At 41.4% G+C, this 22,059-nt stretch overlaps 1 protein-coding gene across 1 annotated transcript in view; it reads right to left on the minus strand.

The window, feature by feature from the left end:
- The window catches only part of SLC35F1 (solute carrier family 35 member F1), a 493,442-nt gene that overhangs the window by 187,866 nt on the left and 283,517 nt on the right, over positions 1 to 22,059 (minus strand). Inside the window, exon 2 of the mRNA XM_075553951.1 lies at positions 5,277 to 5,452. Within this exon, the coding sequence (XP_075410066.1) occupies positions 5,277 to 5,452 (176 nt within the window). The remainder of the gene's footprint in view (positions 1 to 5,276; positions 5,453 to 22,059) is intronic.

Consider the following 22,059-nt stretch of genomic DNA (forward strand, 5'->3'; position numbering starts at 1 on the left):
CAAAGAAGTAAGGCCTGAGCGTTTCTTAGAGGCAGAGATGACAAGACTATGGACTTGTTGGGAGAGACCAGGCTCTGGTGAAGGTCATAATGCCTGTAAAGGAAGACAGCAAAACAGAAGGTGGTTGGCTACACGATGGAGTGACACAGTGGCTGCAACCAGTGGGCTCCAACCTAGGAACAATTGTGAGGCTGGTGCAGGGCGGGCAGTGTTTCCTTCTGCGGTGCATGGTCACTGTGGGTTGGAAGTGACTAGATGACACCTAACAACAACAACCACTCCTGAATATTTTGATCAAAACTTGAGGAATCCTGACCCAAAGCGGAGAAACATGGAGGAGATGTTCAAATTCTCACGGAGTCCAGACGTTAGAGAGGCTAGATAGACCCCTGAAACTACTGCCTTGAGATAATCTTTCAATCCTGAACCAATTAAGTCTTGGATCAAAGAAGTCCTGTTAAGTATTCTTAACACTAAATAATAGTCTAGATTAACTAATGACAAGTTCTATCTGGATTATTGTGCTTTTTTGTGATCTATCTATATTGCATCTAATTGACCACCACAACCCCAAATGTTAGACAGAAAACTTAGGAGGCAGTTAGTTTATAGTATTGGAGAAGAAATAACTCAGGAAAGGGGGTTATTCATGGTTCAACTCAAAACTAATCAATGTCCTTGAATTATTCTTATAGAAACAGTTAAAGTGGTGTATACCCTGCGATGAATTTTCTTTACATCAGCCACCAGGAGGTGGGGTGGGGAGGGGGAAAGGCTAAATAAAGAACTGCTAATTTTCTTAAAAAGCTAAGTAAAGCATTTCTGGAACAAAAAATTTCTTTTTAATAATTGATGAGAATTTAGGGACAAAGGGCTTGACAGCATATATTTTCTGGGGTAAGATGTATATCCTATTTTAACCTTTTTCCACAAAATTATTACATTTCTGACTTCCACATCATAAAATCAAGAAGAGTTAGACCCCAATCTTGTGCATGGTTTTTGTCTTTTCATTGCTTCCTAATTTCACCTAGAATCGTAAGGAAAAACGTCCAAGGAAGCCTTCATGCGAGGACTTTCTCCGTTCACGCGTAAGCTTGCAGAAGTTTCCCCGTGCTTCCTCAGTTGTGTTTCGGAAGCCCTTCTAAGTACATACAGCACGAGCAATTTCATTATCAGAATACTCTTCCAAAGAAGTTACAATGAAACTGTTCTAATTATAGCATCTAAAATCTCAAACTTGATAAAATATCAATGGAACTACTCTCTAATCATTCCCTTACTTTTTGGAACTGCTCTTTGAAGTATATTTTTCTGCACAAAGTTCTTCATTACGAACAGCAAGACTTTCTTTTTAATTTTGGGCTTTCGAGCCAGCTCTAGCAAAGGAAAAGCTAACCTTTGAAGGGGCTCAGGAAAACATACTTTCTTCTTCTTTTTAAAAAAAATCATTTTATTAGGGGCTCATACAACTCTTATCACAATCCATACATACATCAACTGTGTAAAGCACATTGTACATTCATTGCCCTCATCATTCCCCAAACATTTGCTCTCCACCTAAGCCCCTGGCAGCATGTCCTCATTTTCCCTTCCCTCCCCGTTTTTCCCTCCCTCATGAACCCTTGATAATTTACAAATGATTATTTTGTCATATCTTGCCTTGTCCAACGTTTCCCTTCACCCACTTTTAGATGGTAGTCAAATGTTTGTAGAAATCATTTAATCATCAGAGGGCAAATTCTAGTCTGAACCTTATGCTGGAACCTGCCATGTCAACATTTCTGATCACTGATCCAAAAGAAACTTGGTAGAGAGAACAGAGTTTAACCACTAAGTCAACTTTTAATCCTTTTTTTAATGAGATCACTCTTAATTGAGACAGCGCTCTTAATTGGAGGGCTTTGTTCAGTTTTCGCATTGTGTTAAAACATGACACTCATCCATTTTTAAAAGCTTTGTCACGAGAATGATAAAGAGTTGAGGTCAAAGATCATTTTGACTCTTGCTCCTGGTTATGTAGTTTATGGTGGCATAAGAGCAGTCTGATGGTTCTTCAGGGTAAAGAATGTTTGTATTTTGAGAGAATTAGCAAGAGCAGCGACACCTTGCTCAGTCCTAACCTGCACCCCACAGGGGAAGTGGTCCAAGGGCACTGGGAGAGGAGAGGTGAAGCAGCGAGCTGGAAGTCCTCCCTGGTGTGCACCAGTCTTCTCTCATTGCTCCCTTACTCATTCCTCCCCTGATCTCGGGGCGCCCGAGTCAGAGGTGATTCTGCCGCCAGCACACACCTGAAAATCAGCCCTGACCCAGAGGAATGTGATTCCAGCGTGATGCCCAGCCGCCGGTTAATGCCAGCCTATTAAAATCTCCAAAGAGAAAGTTTAAAGCAAACAAACCCTTAGAGTGCATGAGCACCCCCCCACCATCACCACCCCCAAAAAAAGACAGGCTGCAACTGCAGGGATAAGTTGAAGCACTGGTAAAAACACCTCCAAGCAGAGCATTTTAGAAACGGGTTCCAGCTGTCACTAACGGTTGCTGGTCAGACTCTCCTCAGGCCTTCTTTAGCCTTTGCTTTCAAAAAGAACCTCGAGATCTCTTGCTTCTCCCAGTGCTGGGCCTCTGTCTGCTGCACCTCTCCTGTCCCCATTGTCCCTAGTTACCCTCACAGTCACAGGACTCTTCTCCAGTGCTCACGGAACTTTGACCTACTCAGCTGTTTTTAATTCATGTGCTGAAATTCAAGGGTGGGGGATCCTCCTTTCATTTAAAGCTTCCTTTTTACTTGTGTCTCCCTTTCAGCCCCCTGCTGCCCTGGAGCCTTTCTTAAGGAGGTTGAGTGCACCCTGAAGACATACCAGTTGCTGTGGAGCTGACCCCACACCACCACAGTAGAATTGTGCCCACAGGACTTCAATGCCTGAGGATTTGGAAGCGGATTGCCAGCTTTCTTCCAAGGAGCTTCTAAGTGGACCCAAACCTCTAATCTTTCCTTTAGTCCTGTAGTGTCTTAGCTATTTGCACCAGCCACGGACTGCTGGAGGCACAAAGGCCTGGGTTAGGTTGGGTCATTGCCACATTCGAATTCTAGTTTCGTGCAGTTCCTTGAGCTGCCTAAGCTTTTGTTTTCTCAATTATAAAATTTTGGATAATAATACCTACGTATTTCCTCTAAATGAAAGACCAAATGAGATAACTCACAGATATAGTGACTGGAACATTATAAAGGCTCAATAGAAGGTATTATTATAATGATTAACTTTAGGTCTTTTTCTACATTTAGGTTTCCAAGCTTCTCTGGTTTCTACCTATACCTGTGAAATTACTTTCTCTGATTCTTATAGACTAGATTGATTTTTTTCATCCCCAACGCAGGCTTTTAATAATCTCTGGACCCCTGGAAGTAAGATAGACAAAAGCCTACAGATTAGCTGCAATTCGCCCTTCACTAGCCTGCTAGAAGCTCTGGTTCGGAAAATTGCTCCAAATTCTCCCAACTCACTGCCACTGAGTTGGTTCCAACTCAACCATTTCCTTCTGTGATTTTTAGGGGTAATCTTAACAGTTTTTCAAAATTGTTCTTAGCATAATTCTAGCATTCTTAATTACAATTCTTGTACTAGGTGAAATAATTTTATTCTTTTAGCATTGATTCTCGCTTCTATCAAGTGATTTTGAAGTCAAACTACATAGTTTGCATTTCCTGAACTGGCCAACCTACACAATCCTCATGAAAACAATCTTTTGTAAGTGAATTTGTAATTATAGGCCCCCCCCCATTTTCCTCACTTCCAGTCCCTGCCTGGGTTGAGGCTCCAGTGTTGGAAGTGTGGGAAGAACTGTTAGCTGACACATTATATCTAGATCAACATTATTAGCTTTCTTGTCATGCAGCAGCGACTCAGTGTCTTTATGTTGCTGGCCATCTACAAAGTCTGTATGAGCACCTGGTTGTTACTGGCATGTTAGTCTTAGAATAATTTAGCTTACTGATATAAAAATTTAAAAGCCAAATATCAATAGCACCAACTTCTGAGAAAGAAAATAATTCAATATTTTAAAACAAATCCAAAATTAAACTAGAATTCACTTTTAACTTGCTCGTTTTTATTCTCCTCTAAAATTAAACCTAAGGATACCTAGTGGCGCCATAAACTAAGCACTGGTCTGATAGCCAGAAGACTGGTCCTTCAAGTCCACCAGTCACTCTCAGGATAAGGATGGGGAATCTGCTTGCATGGAGAGCCGCGGGCTTGGAAACCTTCAAAAGGACCACCATGAGTCAGAATGTACTCCTGGCAGTAGGTTTCAGAAAAAAACCTAGTGCCGACAAAAATCATTGTAAATTTAGCAATTCTATTCTGAACAGCAATTCAAATAAGAACATGTACAAATTAAAAACTGATAACAGTTTTATAAAAGGTTCAAAAAAGCATATTAAGATCACTATGCGCAGCTATAGGGCACTATTATTTATCATTTAGGCATGCAATTAAATCCAAACCTAGTGGCAATTACTTCTCAATGGCATCTTTCACATTCCATGTCAGCTGCTGCGAGAAAGTCTTGGTTATATGGGAGTACTACAAAAAGATATTTACACCAAGGTCAATGATATAGTGGTCAGTTTCCGCAGTGCTCCTTCCAGTGATATATTCCAAGAATCGTCAACTGGAGTTGCCACAAGTCCTGAAGGATTTTCCCTGCATTGACTCTAGAAGTGGTCACACAGGACTTGTTTCATTGCTTTAGTTACTTTATGTTTCAACAAAGACCTTGTCTGATCATTTGTGGCAGTTTCTTTCTTTTCTACTGTGTGATTACGATACGTGTTTGTATTTACTATTTTTATCTTTCTCATGTCAGTTCCCCAAAGAAGAAGCATTTGTCTGCCATTGGCTTGGATTTCTCAGACAAGCATGCTTTGGGACAGTTACATCAGGTCTGTTCCAGGTTCCAGGGAAACAATTTATTTAGATTCACTGAGAGGTACAGGGATGTTAACAGGAATTCAAAAAGTGAGCAATTTCACATTTCTGCCTATAAATGCAGTTTTCACTTCCCTCTGAATCACACACTTTATTCTTTTTTATGTATTCATTCATTTTGCTTGCTGTATCATTGAAAAATAGAAAAGTGAGATGGGGGTTTGAATTGTCTTACTGGTGCTGTAAGTGACAAACATGATTGATTGTGGCTCATCGGACCTCTAGCGACGTCTAAAAGGGAAATGAAGTCATGTCGCCCTTGCTGTTGTTGTTTTGCATACTTACCTTGTCTGACGGCCAGTGTGGTGGTATAGACCAAGAAGAGAAGAATGTAGTTGAGGAAACTCTGGAAGACTGGTGTGTTGGCATGGAAATCTTCTGACAGGTACTTGCTGGTCAAGCCAATGCCACAAATAAGGAGAGATAACACCTGGCCCAGAGCCACTGAGATTAACATCTCCCTGGGAAATAAAGGGAAACACAGCAAAGGTCAGCAGGTAGTCCATTAAAATAATAACAATTAAAATGTAGTACGCCCTCATGCTGTGCACTGGGCCAAGAGCAATAGGTGTTGTTTCTTGTCCTCCACTACAGCAATCCCATAAGGAAAGTGGATTGTTGCTGCAGTTTCACAGAAGAGGAAACCAAAGTTTACAGGGATGAAGAAAATGCCCACTATCACAAAGGAAGGAAGTGGTGAAACGTGACTTAGTCCTAATCGCTCCAGTGGAACCAGCTTTCAGCCTCTGGGACCTAGGGTTTAAGAGAGAAATTAGCATCACTTGATGCCCAAGGATTTTTTTTATATATACATCATTTTACTGGGGGCTCTTATAGTTCTTATAACAATCCATACCTCAAGTGTAGCAAGCACATTTGTACACATGTTGCCATCATCACTTTCAAAGCATTTTCTTTCTACTTGAGCCCTTGTTATCAGCTCTTCTCTTTTCCCTCCCTCCTCCCCCCACCCTCCCATCCTCATGCCCCCTTGATAAATTGTAAATTATTATTATTTTCATATCTTATACCATCTGCTGCCTCCTGTCACCCATGTTTCTGTTGTTTGTCCTCCTGGGGGAGGGAGGTGGGGTTATATACATCCATCATTGTGATGGGTTCCCCCCTCCTCCACCTTTTATAGGTCCTCATTCTCATTGCTCTCCAAGTATCAATCCTTACTACATTGTGATCAATTGCTTCCCCCTTTCTCTCCCTTCTATCCCCACCTTACCCCTACGCTTGTGGTTTCCCTACTTCCACTATTGTTCCCGAGGGGTTTATCTGTCCTGGTTTCCGCATGTTGAGAGCTCTGATCTATACCAGTGTACCTAGTTTTACCTTACAAATCCAGCTAAACCAGAACATGCACACTGGTACAGATGCCCAAAGAACTGAATGAGACTAAGAGAGTTTTTGAACGCCAAATAGGGATTATATCCCAGTTTCATCCTCTAGAACTTGTATCAATAAAGGGAGACAAGATAGGGTTTTCTACTCCTATCAAGAGCTGCAGTCTCAGGAGCCCCTAGGGGACAGTTCTGCCCTGCTCTATAGAGTTGCTTTAGAGTCGCTAGAAGTTGACATTTACTTGATGGCAATGAGTAAGGGAACAGGAAAACATCTTTCTGGTATTCTCTGCCTTCCGCCAAGATCCGTCTGACAGCAGCAATGATATCCCTCGTTCCACATTCTCTTCCAAATCTGGTTTGATCTCTGGGAGTTCCCTGTCAATATACTGCTGCAATCATTGATGATCTTTAGCAAAATGTTACTTGCACGTGATCTCAGTGACATTGGTCTAAACTTTGTGCATTCTTTTGCATTGTTTTCTTTGGAATGGGTAGAAACAGAGATCTTTTAATGTCAGTTGACCAAGAGGCTGTCTTTCAAATTTCCTGTTCTAGAGGAATTCGTGCTTCATCCGCTTCTTGACACATTTCAACGGGTAGTCCATCACTTCCTGGAGCCTTGTTTTTGGCTAATGCCTTCAGTGCAGCTGACATTTCTTATTTATAATCATGTGCTCTTGCTCATATGCCACCTCCTACAATGGTGGAATGTTGACTAGTTCTTTGGGGTACAATGATTTGCTGTATTTTTCCATTTTCTTTTCATGCTTCCTGCATCACTCAATATTTTGTCTATAGAAAATTTTTCAAGATAGCAATTGAAGCCTTGAGTTTTTTCTTGACTTCTTTCCATTTAAGATATGCTGAGTGTTTTCATCCTTTTTGATTTTCTAACTCTAGGTCATTGCACATTTCATTATTTTCTCAAGGTGCCTTTTGAAAAAATCTGTTAAGTTCTTTGACTTCATCAATTCTTCCATTTGCCTCAGCGAAGATCGTGAGCAAATTTCAGTCTCTTCTACATCCACTTTCATCTTTTTTTCCTTTATTGCTTTTTAACTTACCTTTTACTTTCTTCATGTATGATATTCTTGAAGTCATCCCATAGATTGAGTATTCTGTAATTAGTGCTCAATGTGCCAAACCTGTCCTTCAGATGTTCTCAAACTTCAGGTGGGATAGACTCAAGGTCATATTTTGACTCTTGTGAACTTGTTTTAATTTTCTTCAGCTTTATTCTAAACTTACATATGGGCAATTGATGGTCAGTTCCATGGCCGGCCCCTGACCTCATTTTAACTATTGATATTGAGCTTCTCCATCATCTCTGCCCATCGATGTAATCAATTTGGTTTCTCTGCATCTGGAGAAATCCATGTGTATAGTCAGTCATCTTGTGTGTTGTAGAAAAAAGATTTTGTTATGAAAAAGTCATAACAAAAAGCTTCATTTCTATCATAAATGCCTCATTTTCCAACCACTGGTCTTTCTCTGTTTCCAACTACAAATAATTACCAATGCATCTTGTTTGCATGTTTGATCAATTTTGATCTGAAGAGGTTAGTGATATTCTTTAATTTCTTTATCACTAGCGTAGCAGTTGATTTATAAATTTGAATAATAGTTGCATTGAATGGATTTCCTTGTAAGCAGATAGAAATTATCCTATCACAGGCAGCATTGTACTTCAAGATACATATTTAGAATGTGCTATACCAACTCTCAAAACCAAACTTACTCTTAGTGACTCCACAGAACATGCTATAGGCCCTTAAAAACCCATCTCCTGTCCATTCACAGACTTTGGATCTTAGTTCTGTCTATTGCAATTTAATAAGCATTAGTCTCCCCTCCTCTTTGTTCAGGTTACAGTTGTCTGCATATCAAAGTTGCCATTCATGAAGGAAATTCATTGATGAAGGTGATATAATAAAACATTTCAGATTATGTAAATTTATGGGGAGCTTTTGAATACCTATGTAGATCTATGTAATGAGAGCTGGAGGTGAGAGTCAAGGGTTCAGGGTGCAATGAAATGCAATGCCTAGCTGGGTCTTATAATCTCATACTAGTAAACTCAACATGCTCTGACACAGGAACGGTCCCTTGCAAAAACAAAACCATTTTTTGTCCTCCCTGAAAATCTCATCTGACTTTCCTGATTTATTTATAGAAGTACACACATAAGCCAGCAGCAGTATTTCTAAACAAGAATGCTTTAGTCAGAGGATTTGTGAGTTATATACTTCCTCCTCCATGACCAATGTGAGGCCATCATTTTGGGAAAGGCACAAAGGCCTGCCAAGGGCCTTTGGTAACATATATTTTTTAATAGGCAACAGGGAAGAAAAAGTCTGAGCCTATGCAGTTTTTCTGAGGTCAACCATTGGTTGCTTTGTTTCCAGGTACTGGCCCCAACACTTGAATTCAACCTCTGTAAAGGAATTAAAGTAGGAGCCCTGCTGGACATAGTGGTTACAGGCTGGGCTGCGAACTACAAGGTCAGCCGTGTGAAACCACTATCTCTCTGTGGAAGAAGGACAGGACTTTCGACTCTAGGTAAGAGTGGCCATCCTGGAAAGTTCCACTGTGCTCCACAGGTCCCCAGTGAATCGGAATGAGCGCACGGCAGTGAGTTTGATTTCTTTGGAAAGGAGTCAAATAGACACTGTAAACATAGATGTCAAAATGCCAATCTCCTGCTGAAATGGTTCCCTACTGAGCTCAGCTATTTAGAAGACCTGTGGCAGAATTATAGAGATAGCTGCCAACATTTCCTTCCATCCCGCTGACGTTTCTTCTGCTCCTCCCATGGGAGGTGGGATCTCTTTGTCCTCTGCGTGAAGCCCAGCTGCTCTGTGACTTGCTTTCGTCAGTAGAATGTGGAGGAAATGACGCCACAGGACTCCCAGATCTACGTTTTAAGAAGCCCTACCACTACCATCTTTTGCCCATATAGGATTCAGTTCCCAGGCAAACAGGTCTGAGCAGGACTACTGAATAAGAGAAATCAACTAGAAGTAGAGAGAGAGACCCACTCAGCTGTGGCCACTGCAGCTAAAGTGCTAGGAATGTAAGTAACCATCTTGAATCCTCCATCTCCAGTCAAGCTGAGGGATTCCACAGCCCATGGAACAGAGATAAACTGCCCCGCCCATGCCTGCACAGAGGCGAACTAGAAGAAATCATCAATGGCTGTTGTTGTTTCAACCAATGTCCTTAACATTTTCCCTTCACTCTATTCCTGGGGTTGCACCTCCTGTGGCCTTCCCTTTGATTCCCCCCAAAACCTGAGCTCCCATCCTAGATAGCTACTGGCACTTCCAAGAGGCATGACCATGATTGCCTGCTGTCCTTTGCACATATTATTAACAGAATCTTCAGCCGTCTCAGTCTGATTCCCATTCATTCTCCAAGATTCGGTTTCTATGGAGCCCTTTTGAGGAGTCTTCCCTGTTCTCTCTTCCTTGGGATACTTCTTTTCCTGGCACCTCATTCTATTGCAATGACAACTCCTAACCCATCTTGCTCTCTGCCAAAGGAACCCGGATGGAGCAAGAGTGAAGCTCTCAGCTGCTAACTCAAATACCAGCAGTTGGAACACATTCACCCAAAGGCTCTGCAGGAGGAAACCCTTGTGATCTGCTCCCATAAAGATTATTGCCATATGGGGTCTCTATGAATTGGAAAGCATTTAATGTAACCTAGCAACCAGAAATGAAGCTTGAACAATATTCCTCATTGAATCTAAAGTGGTGAGTATCATTCAGAAGAAGTAGAAAATAGAAGGATTCAAAGAGAGTGCAGAGGATGGCCTAGGCAGCATGGGACTGTTGCTTAGGATGTAGGCTGATGAAAGAAGGAATTTGAAAGAAACCTCAGGATTAATTCAGAAGGCTTTTGTTTTGCTTTTAAGGCTGGCCAAAAGGCAGTATAATATATCCACTGACAAAAAGTATGATATGGATTTGGTCTTTGTGAAAAGATAATAAATATTTTAGGTATCTTGACTGTAAGCTGTGGGAAAAACTCTTAAAGAAGGGGAAGTAACAGAAACCTGGGATTACAGCCTGATAGGTATGTCAGTTAGATGGCAAATATTGAAAATTACACATATAAAAGTTATGGTTACAATACTTAAAGTGGATTATAACACCAACAAAAACAGAAAAGAGACAATAAGAGGTTTGGGAGGAAATGAGAAATCACAAGGGGGGACAAGAAACTATCCTTTTGGTTAGAGAAGGGCAGGAGCTTGTGGTGTCAAGGAAGCCAAGGGAACAGAGACATCACATAGAGGGTGGTTGAAGTAAGGACTGATACTTGGAGAGAAGTGAGAAAAGACCTACAAAAGGGAGAAAAAGGAGGAACTGACCATAATGATCAACATGGGTAAAGGGAGACAGTGCCGGTGTAAGCTATGAAAATAATAATTATTTGTAATTTATCAAGGGTTCATGAGGGTGGAAGGGTGGGCCAGTGAGGGAATAAAGAGGAGCTGATACCCAAGACTCAAGTAGAAAGAAAATGTTTTCAAAGGGATAATGGCTTGATACAATAAATGCATGAATGGTTATAAGAGCTGCAAAAGCCCCAAATAAAATGATTTTTTTAAAGTGATCTGGAGGTGATTGCCAGCATTTTAAAGATTAGTTTCTGATGAGCAGAGATCACTAAAGCAATACCGACATTGTGGAAAGCAAGGAGTTTCATGAAAAGTCTAGTCAATGGAGACTAACTAGACAGGAAGTGGTACAGAAATAAACCGCTTACTGTGAAAAATTTGAAGAATTAAAAGAATTCTTTGAAAAATTTCGATCAAGTCACCACAGGGCACAATACACAACAGCAATTACATTAGCAGCTTCAAAGAAGACAAGGATAAACTCCTAGCATATAAATTCGCTGCACTGATTTAAAAGAGAGTGGATTTCTGTGTTCTTATAAAAAGTGAAGAGATTGAAATTCAAATCAAAATAGCTGTCCAAAAAGTAAATTCTGCATCAGATAACTTCACTAAAGAATTCTATTGAACATTTATAGAAGAATACTGCGTAACTTATTGTATGCGTGAATATTATCTATGCATTGAGACAGTAAGTCGTATGGAAGCAGACTGTCACATCCTAAGGAGCAGCTGGTAGATTAGAATGTACTCCTTCAACAAAGTACCACCAGTAGGCCTCATTCGCCTCTAGGAGGCCAAAACTCACACCCATTAGCATATGGCAATGATTTAAAAACCCTACAATGATATATTATGTCACACCCATTCAATTGGCAATGATTTTTAAAAAGTAAGATAAATGCAGTTGAGGTCACAGAGAAACAGACAACTTCATCCATCACTAGTGGGAATGTCAAATAATACAGCAACTGCGGAAAACAATTTCGCAGCTCCTCAAACAAGTGGACGCAGAACTGCCATAAACCCAACACACCGTCATCAAACCAATTCCAACTCAAAGCAACCTGTATAGGATTTCCGAGGCTTTGTGTAGTTTCACTGGAGCAGGCAGCTTCCTCTGTCTCCCTCGGAATAGCTGGTGGGTTTGAACCACTGATGTAGAACTACCATGTGACCCAGAATCTCCTAAAATCATAAAGCAGGGACCTGAACAGAACAGACGCATGCACACCAGTGTTCACTGCAGCACAGTTCTTAAAAGCCACGAGGTGGAACCAACCAAATTGTTCAAATTTTCCAAAGTGAATGGATATGCAAAATGTGGTACAATGGAATAGTATTCAGCCATGACGAGGAATGAAGATGGTGTGGTAGTTACATAATCTGGTGTCAATTTGAGACTATTAAGAGTGAAGGGGTGGAGTCTAGTCTGTCAATCAGGTCACAGCCTGATGACCTTATTTGGCTGTGCAATTGAGATACATAGTTCATTGGAGGCCAGACATACTCTCTCTGTGAGACATTCCAGATGACAAGCCACATGGAGCTACGCTGATTAAGCCAGAGCAGTGGAGCTGGAGGAGCCACATGGAGATCCACGCCAGCACTGATATGCTTCTACCACCACTGGATCCACAAGACTTTCCACCCACATGTGTTTTGTGAGTCTGAAGAAGAATTTACACACTGGTGTCAGGTATATGTGCTAATATTGGACTTACGGTCTTGATCTGGACTGGCCTAGGAAGTTTCTTAATATACAATTGTTCTTTCATATAAAGCTCTTTCTGTTTTGTTGTTTTTAAAATTATTTTATTGGGGACTCCTACAATTATTATCACAATCCATACGTACATCCATTGGGTCAAGCACATATGTACATCTGCTGCCATCATCATTCTCAAAACATTTGCCTTCCACTTGAGCCCTTAATATAGGGTGCGCATTTCCCCCTTCCTTCCCCCCTCCCCTCCCTCATGAACCCTTCATAAGTCATAAATTATTATTTTGTCAAATGTTACACTGTCCGACGTCTCCCCCGCCCTCTTCTTTGCTGTCCATCCCCCAGGGAGGAGGCTATACGTAGATTCTTGTAGTTGGTTCCCCCTTTCCACCCCACATTTCCTTTACCCTCCAGGCATCACAACTCTCACCACTGGTCCTGAAGGAGTCATCTGTCCTGAATTCCCTGTGCTACCACTGGTCCTGAAGGAGTCATCTGTCCTAGATTCCCTATGTTGCCAGTTGCTATCTGTACCAATGTACATCCTCTGGGTTAGCCAGATTTGTAAGGTAGAATTGGGATCATGATTTAAGAACTACAGGAAAGTTATGTTTCATCGTTGATACTTTGCACCCTGACTGGCTCATTTCCTCCCACAACCCTTCAGTAAATGGGTGTCCAGTGGCCTACCAATAGGATTTTGAATCTCCACTCTGCACTCACCCATATTTACAATGTTATGGATTTTTGTTCTTTGATGTTTGATACCTGATCCCTTTGACAGCTCGTGGTCACTCAGGCTGGTGTGCTTTTTCCATGTGGGCTTTGTTGCTTCTGAACTAAATGGTCATTTGTTTATCTTCAAGCCTTTAAGGCCCTAGATGCTATATCTTTTGAAAGCCAAGCACCATCAGTTTTCTTCACCACATTTGCTTATGCACACGTTTGTCTTCAGTGATTGTATCAGGAAGGTGGGCACCCACTGATATGATTTTTAGTTCTTTGATGTCTGATAACTGGTCCCTTCTACACCTCGTGGTCAGATAGGCTGGTGTGCTTTTCCATGTGGGCTTTGATGCTTCTCAGCTAGATTGTCGCTTATTTATCTTCAAGCCTTTAAGACCCCAAACGCTATATCTTTTGATAGCTGGGCACGATCAGCTTTTTTCACATTTGTTTATGCATACATTTTTCTTCAGCAATCGTGTTGGGATGTTGTGCATCCTGGAATGCCAATTTAATAAAACAACGTGCTCTTGCATTGAGTAAATGATAAAGCTCTTTCTTATACACATATGAATATCTATGCATTTGTTTCTCTTGTTAACCCAGACTAGCATAGATGGAAACCACAAGATGAATGACCTTATAAAACATTACATGGAGTGAAATGCCAGTCACCAAAGGAATACTGTATAAGTGCTCTTATATGAAATAAACAAATATATAAAACCACACACACAAAAAAGTTATTCATAGTTGAATGTGATGGGGTGGGGGAGAATTTTAGTTTATGGTTCATGTGTGTATATAAATGGTTGTGGGAACTTTGCGAGAAGATAGGGAGACCAATTGCATAACTTGAGACATACTCAATATCAATGAATTATAAATGTATAAATTATTGAATTGCTACAGGTTTAGTTATGCATATTTTCACCACACACCAAAAATTGTGGCAATAACTTCACTAGTCCTCAATATAAGCAAGCTACACAAAATGACAGATTCTGTCGGAATTGAATTTTGTCCTCCCTGCTAGGTTGAAGTCCTTGTCTCAGGTAGCTGTGAAAGTGAGCATGTTTGGAATAGGGTCTTTGACGAGTTATCCGTTAACATGAAGCCATCCTAGAATCTGAGAAGGGTTGATTCCCCCTGAGTGGTGTCTCATCAAAGAGAACACACAGAGATCGAGGAAGGGCAGCTATGGGATAAAGGAGGCAGGCATAACTGCAAGCCCAGGTTGCTGGGAACCACCAAAAGCTAAGAGAAAGGCACGGCAGTTTCTTCCTCAGGACCATCAGAACACAGCTGGTACTCTGAGTTCAGCATCGAGACTTAGGAACTCTGAGACAAAAATATCTGCTCTTCAAAACCATCTTGTTTGTGGTAGATGTCATTTGTTGTTGCTTTTTTCCCTTTAAATTAACAGATTAACAGGAGCCCTAGCAAAATAAGACAGTTAAATAATCAAAGTTCTTCCAATATTTGGTACCAGTATACGCTAGCCTTCTCTGAGCTAGACACTGTATAAAGATGAGAAAGACAGAGAGGAGCCACTGGGGAGCTACGAAATCAAGATTTTGGCATAAGGTTCCGAAAAACTTGCTATAATGCACAGTCAGATCATATAAAATTACAATAATAATCCAAAGATCATAACTTCTTATCATTTGCCAAGTGCTAGGTCTAGATTTACCCATACTATACAATTTAATCCTCCCAAATTAACTTTTAAGGCAGACATTTTTATTACTTTTTCAAAATTAAAAATAATTATACTAAGGCTTTAACCTTAGAGAGGTTAAATGGGTCACCAAGCTAGTGAGGGCAAGAGCTTGGATGGAAATTCTTACTATTAAACTAAAAAAAAACTCACGGTCTCAAGTTGATTCCGACTGGTAACAACGATATAGGGCAGAATAGAATTGCCCCAGTGGGTTACTAAGACTATAAATCTTTACAGGAGCATAAAGCCTCATCTAGCTCCCAAGGAGTGGCTGGTGGTTTTGAAATGCTCACCTTGCCTTTAGTAGCCAATGCATAACCCAAATCCCTCCTTCCCAGTTACTATGCTATGCCTCCCTAAAGCTGCCCCCATCTCCTACTGCCTGGCCCCAAAGTACCCTTTGCTCCTCCAGACCATCATACAAAAAGCCTGTGCTAGGACCGAGAGTGGCTTATTTCCAGAAATATTCTGGAGAACACGAAGGCTAAAAAAGCCAGACTAGCTCTCGGAGGAAAACTCTTCCACGAAGACCTCCATAAGGCACATCTTTCAACAAGAGGTCAACACAAGCCTATTTTTGTCCCTTCAGCCAAATGAAACGACAACTCTGCTCTCTTCAATTTCTTCTTTTAATTATTGACCATGTCGTTCAGTTGCTGTCAGTGTCATTTGATAGAGAATCCAAAATATGATTCTGTCAGTTATGTTAATGAATGCCTGATGGAAGGAACCTTTAATCAAATTAGTTCATGAGTGTTTTCCAGACTACAGGGAGCTAGAGTTCGTAGTTAATGCAGTTTACACAGCTGAGACCATTATTAGAATCACCACAGCTAAATCAATGAAATATAAACTTAAATATTGACATCCTTTTAACAATATAATATGGGCCCTCCTCCAGCCCCTTGCCCCCAGCAAATTCTCTTTTGTTCTCCTTTACCACAGGAAAAAATTCTTGTGCTGATTTATTTCATGGACGTTCTTCCCACCATTCTCCTGATCAGGTATCTCATGTCAATTCTTGCTGCTCAACTCTCTGAACAAGTAGAACATGATAGAATGCTTGTTTTGCACATAGTCAAGTTCAAGTGGTACGGCTTTAACTCATGAGAGCTAGCATGTGTATGCGTGACCCCTTAGACGCAAAGGACAGTGGCTCTCATATCTCTGCCCCTAACTTCACACTCCCGAAGGCACCAGCTGCTCCAGAAAGAGTCCCTTTAGCTCCTCCTGGCTCCCGAGGGCTGCGGGGAGGGTCCCTCAGCCCGGGTCCCCTTTCTCCCTTGCATTCACCACGTTCTGTGTCTCACTGACTCCTTACAAGAAGGAAATGCATTTAATTCATTTCTAGGTTCCAACTGCCGGTAGGACTGCCTGGTAGAAAGGAAGCAGATGCCCAATAAATATAGAACAAATGAATGAATGAACAAATTCCGGGGAGAACTAATGTCTGTAAATGAAAACGATGAAGCCCTAGAAGATTTGAAAGATGGCTGCTTGTCTTACTTGAAAAATTACTAACTCAGAAAGACAAAAAAATAGCCTTGTTTTTACTGTATTCCATCCGTCAGTTAGACACAGAGATTAATAAGCTATTTTCTGGTGCATTTCTGAACAAGCCTGGTAAGGTGCTATCTTGCAAAAAACTAAGCTAAATATGGTGCCGGGTGGAATTTTGTGCAGTGAACTGTTGGTTATTCATGTGGTACAGAGAATAGCGCACCAGATGCAGTCTTACATATGAAACATAGTTCCTATAATTTCAGCTGCAGAAGAGACTATGATGCACAACATTTTCATCCTCTTTGTTTATACATTTAACAGGACATCCTATCCACTTTGAATTCAGAATGACTAGACAATGACAAATGATGAGTCTCAGGAGTAACAGGGGTGCTGGGAGCTGAATACCTGTTGTCCTAGAGCTTGTATTCAGCAAGTCTGACATAACCATTAGCACCAATACTTTGTTCTGTTCGAGAAATAGACTTGAGAATTTTGTGACTAAAAAGGTATTACAAATTAGGTATGTAAAATACTAAGATTGAAAATAAAATAGAAATTGTCTCTCCTTTTCTTTCCTTAGTTAATATGACTGCATTCTTTCAAAGGCAATGAGAAATTTCAAAATTATATTGCTCTGCAATTCTCTGGTTGGCCTAAAAATGAAACCATTAAATGATCATCCTGAATTAAAGCACATCAACCATTCTGTGGAGACATCTGAATTCCGGTAAGTGGTATCAGGTAAGTCATGTCAGATCTGAGGTACAGAGAGATGAATTCAGGTATGCATACATAAATAATATTTAAGGATACGGCACTGATTTAAAGCAGTAACACTAAAAGGCGAGAGAAACAAGTGTTCTACTGTGTCCTTTGTCAAGTGTCTTGATTTCAGATATTAGTCACTGGTTCCTTTATATTGAAATTCTATTATCATATTGAGCTATTACTAAGACTTCCATGCAAAGTAATTATTCGTCAAGAAGTAAGTCCACACCTCCAGAAGTTTAACATTGATTATGGTTCCTTTGCCTCAGAGTCTGCATTGATGAGATTGAATCTGTTCTCTGATTCTGTGTATCAGTTTTCTTGTTTTTCTCATTAGGTCAAAGAGACCAAGTAGGCTATAAGAAAACCTCCTTAAAGTCATGTGTCACTGAGTAAATGAGGTACTAAGTATAGGAGATGTTAGGTAGGGAGATTTAGGGACAGGGGGTTGACCCTCCCATACCTGCAAAGGCCCCTATAGAGGAGGTTGGGAAGAAATGAGGCAACCATTAGACACCTATGAAGACCCCAAACTGAGCATGCTCACACTCAAGCCCCCACCCAGGTGGGAGGTTCACCTGGGCAGTCCAAAGAAGGCCCAGGCTCATGATATCACCCAGGTGGGCTCAATCCAGTCAATGGGGTCAAACCAATCCCTGCAACCACGCCTTCCCCCAGCCAAGGGGGGGCTAGAATAAAGACAGGGAGCACGCTCTGGCACTCCCTCTTGCCCAAGGGCTTTTACTACTCCACCCTCCAGCCCCTAGCTCCCTGGACCCCTTGGTCCCTGGGATCCGCCACTCTCTAACTTCCCCCACCACCACCCCCCTCCCCAATTCTGCACATGTGGGTGCTCTCCTCCGTAAGGTTGCTCATGCCCAACTGGGAACCCTTTTGAGACTAGAAAACCTGAAACTTGTCCTGTCCTTCATAAAAACCCACTTGGATTACAAAACTGGCTCCGGTGTGAATTCTTTCATCATGTGAAACCATTACTCACTCAAGAAACCCAACACTCCTGTGGCATTCTAAATTGTAGTGTGGAGAGGATGAGTTTCAGGAGCACATGTATGTTGTATAGTCCGGATCTTTTATTGGAGATTCTCAGTTGCTGCTCAAGGCCCAGGCTGTGTGAACACACAGCAGGCACCAGGAAATGCAGAGGAATGGCAGCACTAGAACAGCAGTACATTCACTAGCCTGATCTGATTCTGCCTTGCTGGGGCCGATTGTCCCGAGAAACAGTCATTTATACAGCCTCTCTGAGCAGGGTGCTTGGGTGGGTGCTCTGAACTATTGTATTGTTTCTCCTTCATTCGAGGTTCCTTACATTGCATTCCTGAATAAAAAAACGCAGCATTTAGGCTTCTGCGTACTCCCTGGGAAATCCAGGCTAAAATAGGGACCTATTCGTGTCCTTCAAGGAACCCGAGTGGCATAGTGGATTATTCAATGGGCTGGTAATCACAAGGTCAGCAGTTCAGGCTCCTTTGGAGAATGAGGCTTTTGCTCCTGTAAAGGTTTATTGCTTTAGAAACCCAAGGGGCATTCTGCTATACCCTATAGGATCCTTGAGTCAGAAGGGACTCAATGAGATAATTCTTTTAAAGTTTTCTTCTGCTCTGTAATTGTGATCTATGTATCAAAGTTGCTGGTGTGGGTACGTTAGTCAGTTTCAGCGCATGGGGAGCTTTTGTACAACAGAAAGCACTGACTGTTCTTGCACTAGTCTCACCGCCACGCTTCTGCGTGAGCTGACTGCTGCAGCCGCTGTGCCAATCCAGCTTGTCAAGCGTCTTCCACCCCTCTCGCAAGCCCACCCCTCTCGCAAGCCCACCCTTCTTGCAAGCCCGCCCCTCTCGCAAGCCCGCCCTTCTCCAGGGATTGGCCTCTCCAGATAACCTAGCGAGTGTGAAACAGAGTCTCCCTTTTCAGGATCATTCTGGCTCTACTTCTTCCAAGACAAATTGTGGGATCTTTTGGAAGTCCATGGTTCTTTCAATATTCTATGTCAACACTGTAATTCATATGCAATGATTCCTCTGCGGTCTTCCCCATCAATATTCAAATCTCACAGGCATATGAGGTACTTGAAGAGAGCACACACGCCTTGGGCTGGGTGGACCTGAGTTCTCAGGGACACCTTAATCTTCTGCATTTTAAAGACGTGTTGTGCAGCAAACTGACTCACTGCTGTATCGTCGGATCTCTTGACTGCTGCTTCCATGAGCACTGATTGTGAATCCAAGCAAGATGAAATCCACGGCACAACGTCATTCTTTTCTAGATTTATCATGTTGCCTAATGGCCCAGTTGTGGGGACTTTGGTCTTCTTGACATTGAGTTGTAATCCACACCGAGGGCTGTAATCCTACCTCTCCAGCAATAAATGTTTCGAGGCTTCCTCAAAGGAGGTTATTAAGGCTTCCTCCAATTCTGCTCAGCATTCTTCTTCATAAAATTCTATTTGCTCAGCATACAGGTTGACTAAATATGGTGAAAGGATTCAAGCCTTATGCCTACCTTTCTTAATTTTAAATCATGCAGCATCCCTTTGTTCTGTTTGTACAATTGCTTCTCTTGTTCCAGGTATGTGTTCTGCCTGGGCAAATGAAATGTTCTGGATTTCTCTTTCTTCTCAAGGCTATCCATGGTTTGTTATGGTCCAGAGTCCAATTCCTTTGCATAATCAATAAGACACAAAGAACTATCTTTTTGGTACTCCTTTCTTTCAGCCAAGATTCATCTGACATATGCAATGTTATTTCTTGTACCATGTCCTCTTTTGAATCCAGCTTGAACTTCTGGCCACTCCTATTAATGTATTGCTGCAACCAGTGTTGGATGATCTTCAGCAAAATTTTACATGCATATGTATATAAAAACAACATTACAATTAGTCTCTTCAACAATACACTCTATTCCTTTCATGATTTTGATTAGACTCTTCGTAGCTGAGTTACCAGCAAGGCTCACTCCATTATTACAGGAGGATTTCTAAGTGTGACAATTGTGCTCGTTGTGAGGTGCTGTTGAGTTGGTTTCAATTCAGAGTGAGTCCCTAGACAACCGAATAAAACATTCCCTAATCCTGTGTCATTCTTAGGATTACTGTTTGAGGCCATTTTTGCAGCCACTGTGTCAATCCATTTCATTGGGGTCTTCTTATTTTTCACTGACCCTCTCTCTCCATTACCATCATGATGACTTTCAGGAATTGATCTCTATTGATCAGATATCCAAAGCGCACAAGAACAAATCTTGCCATCTTTACTTCTAGGGAGCATTCTGGCTTTACTTTTTTCCAAAAAAGACTTGTTTGTTCTTCTGACAGTCTGTGGTCTATTCAATGTTCACTAAGATTGTAATTCAAAATAATCAATTCTTTGGCTTTCCTTATTGATCAGTTGTTCAAACCTACTAGCTTGTTCCTAGGAGAAAAATAAGACTGTTTGCTCCCATAAAGATTCACAGTTTCAAAAACACCGGGAACTGCTCTCTATTCCGTCTGATAGGTGTGCTGTGAGAGAGAGTCCATTTGCTGGTAGTTGGTGTGATTGCTCAGATTTTGCATGCATATGAGGTGACGAAGAGCCCACAGAGGAACCTGTGTCCTTAAAAAGTAAGATCTTTGCTTTCTAACACTTTAAAAAATCGATGGCAGCAGATTAGCCCAATGCAATGTGTTGTTTGCTTTCTTGACTGCTTCTTCCTTAGATATTGATTATAGATCCAAGTAAAATGAAATATTCTGACAAATATTTTCCCTGTCTATCATGATGCTGCCTATAGGTCCAGTTGTGAGGATATTCTTCTTTATGTTGAGCTGAAATCCATAATGAAGGCTGTAGTCTTTGATTTTCATCAGTAAGTGCTTTGGCTTCACTTGGATTGCAGGCAGCTGAAATGGTGTATCATCTGCGTATCACAGGTTGGGAATGATCCTGTTCGATCCTGTTGCCCTGTTCCTCTTCATAGAGTCCAGTTTCTCATGTAATTTGCTCAGCAAACACATTGCAAATTAGCCACAGAGAAGTAAATCGGTCAGTCAGACACGTTTGCCAAGGACTGCTGAGGGGCAGTTAAAGGACACTGTGACAGCTGCCTGCCTGCCTCTGAAAAGCTTAGAGGTGCATGTAACATTTATTGGTGGAAATGCCTGAATAGAGACAATAAAAATATTCAAGTAAATCTATGCTGAGTTGCTTTACTGATTATATTACTGATACAATTTTGGTCTTTAAAATGACATATAGCAAGTATGAAAAGGTTTCATAATGACATAGATTTGAGTCTTTTTTAATTAAAAGAAAGCATATGTTAGTGTTGAGAACATGGCATGTCGTTTTAGGGGAAAGAAGCCTTCCATCACTCGGCTGCTGCTCCTCCATCACAGCTAGTCAGCGAGTACCAGTTACAGCAACGATGGGTGAAGAGGGGCAAGCAGCAGAGGAACTGAAAGCATGTCCGTTTGATTGGCTATAGGCATCATTTTTCAGAATTTCGGAGCAAAGGGGGTGCAGTTAGCCCTAGCCATAATGCCCTTAAGTCTCTTTGCTCATTCCAGAAGCTAGACCCTTACCTTGTTTTCATGTGGGAAGTTTCAGCAAGAGGCAAAAGTTGAAGAACATATTCTGCATGCAGGTGAGGCAGCCTGACACTCCCTTCGCATCATAACACAGTCACCTCGAGCGGAGGGTGCTACGTGCAGCTGTCCTTTCATGCCAACATTGACAACTCGAGTGTTCTACAACTTCTTTTTCAGAACTTCAAAGCAGTTTTCTATGCACATTTCAACTTTAGTTCTCAGCAGAGAAATGTGATTTAATCTATTGCTGTTTTATTTTCCTTCGGCATTACAG

Source organism: Tenrec ecaudatus, chromosome 7, assembly GCF_050624435.1.
Source record: "Tenrec ecaudatus isolate mTenEca1 chromosome 7, mTenEca1.hap1, whole genome shotgun sequence".
In the NCBI taxonomy this organism is placed as follows: Eukaryota; Metazoa; Chordata; class Mammalia; order Afrosoricida; family Tenrecidae; genus Tenrec; species Tenrec ecaudatus.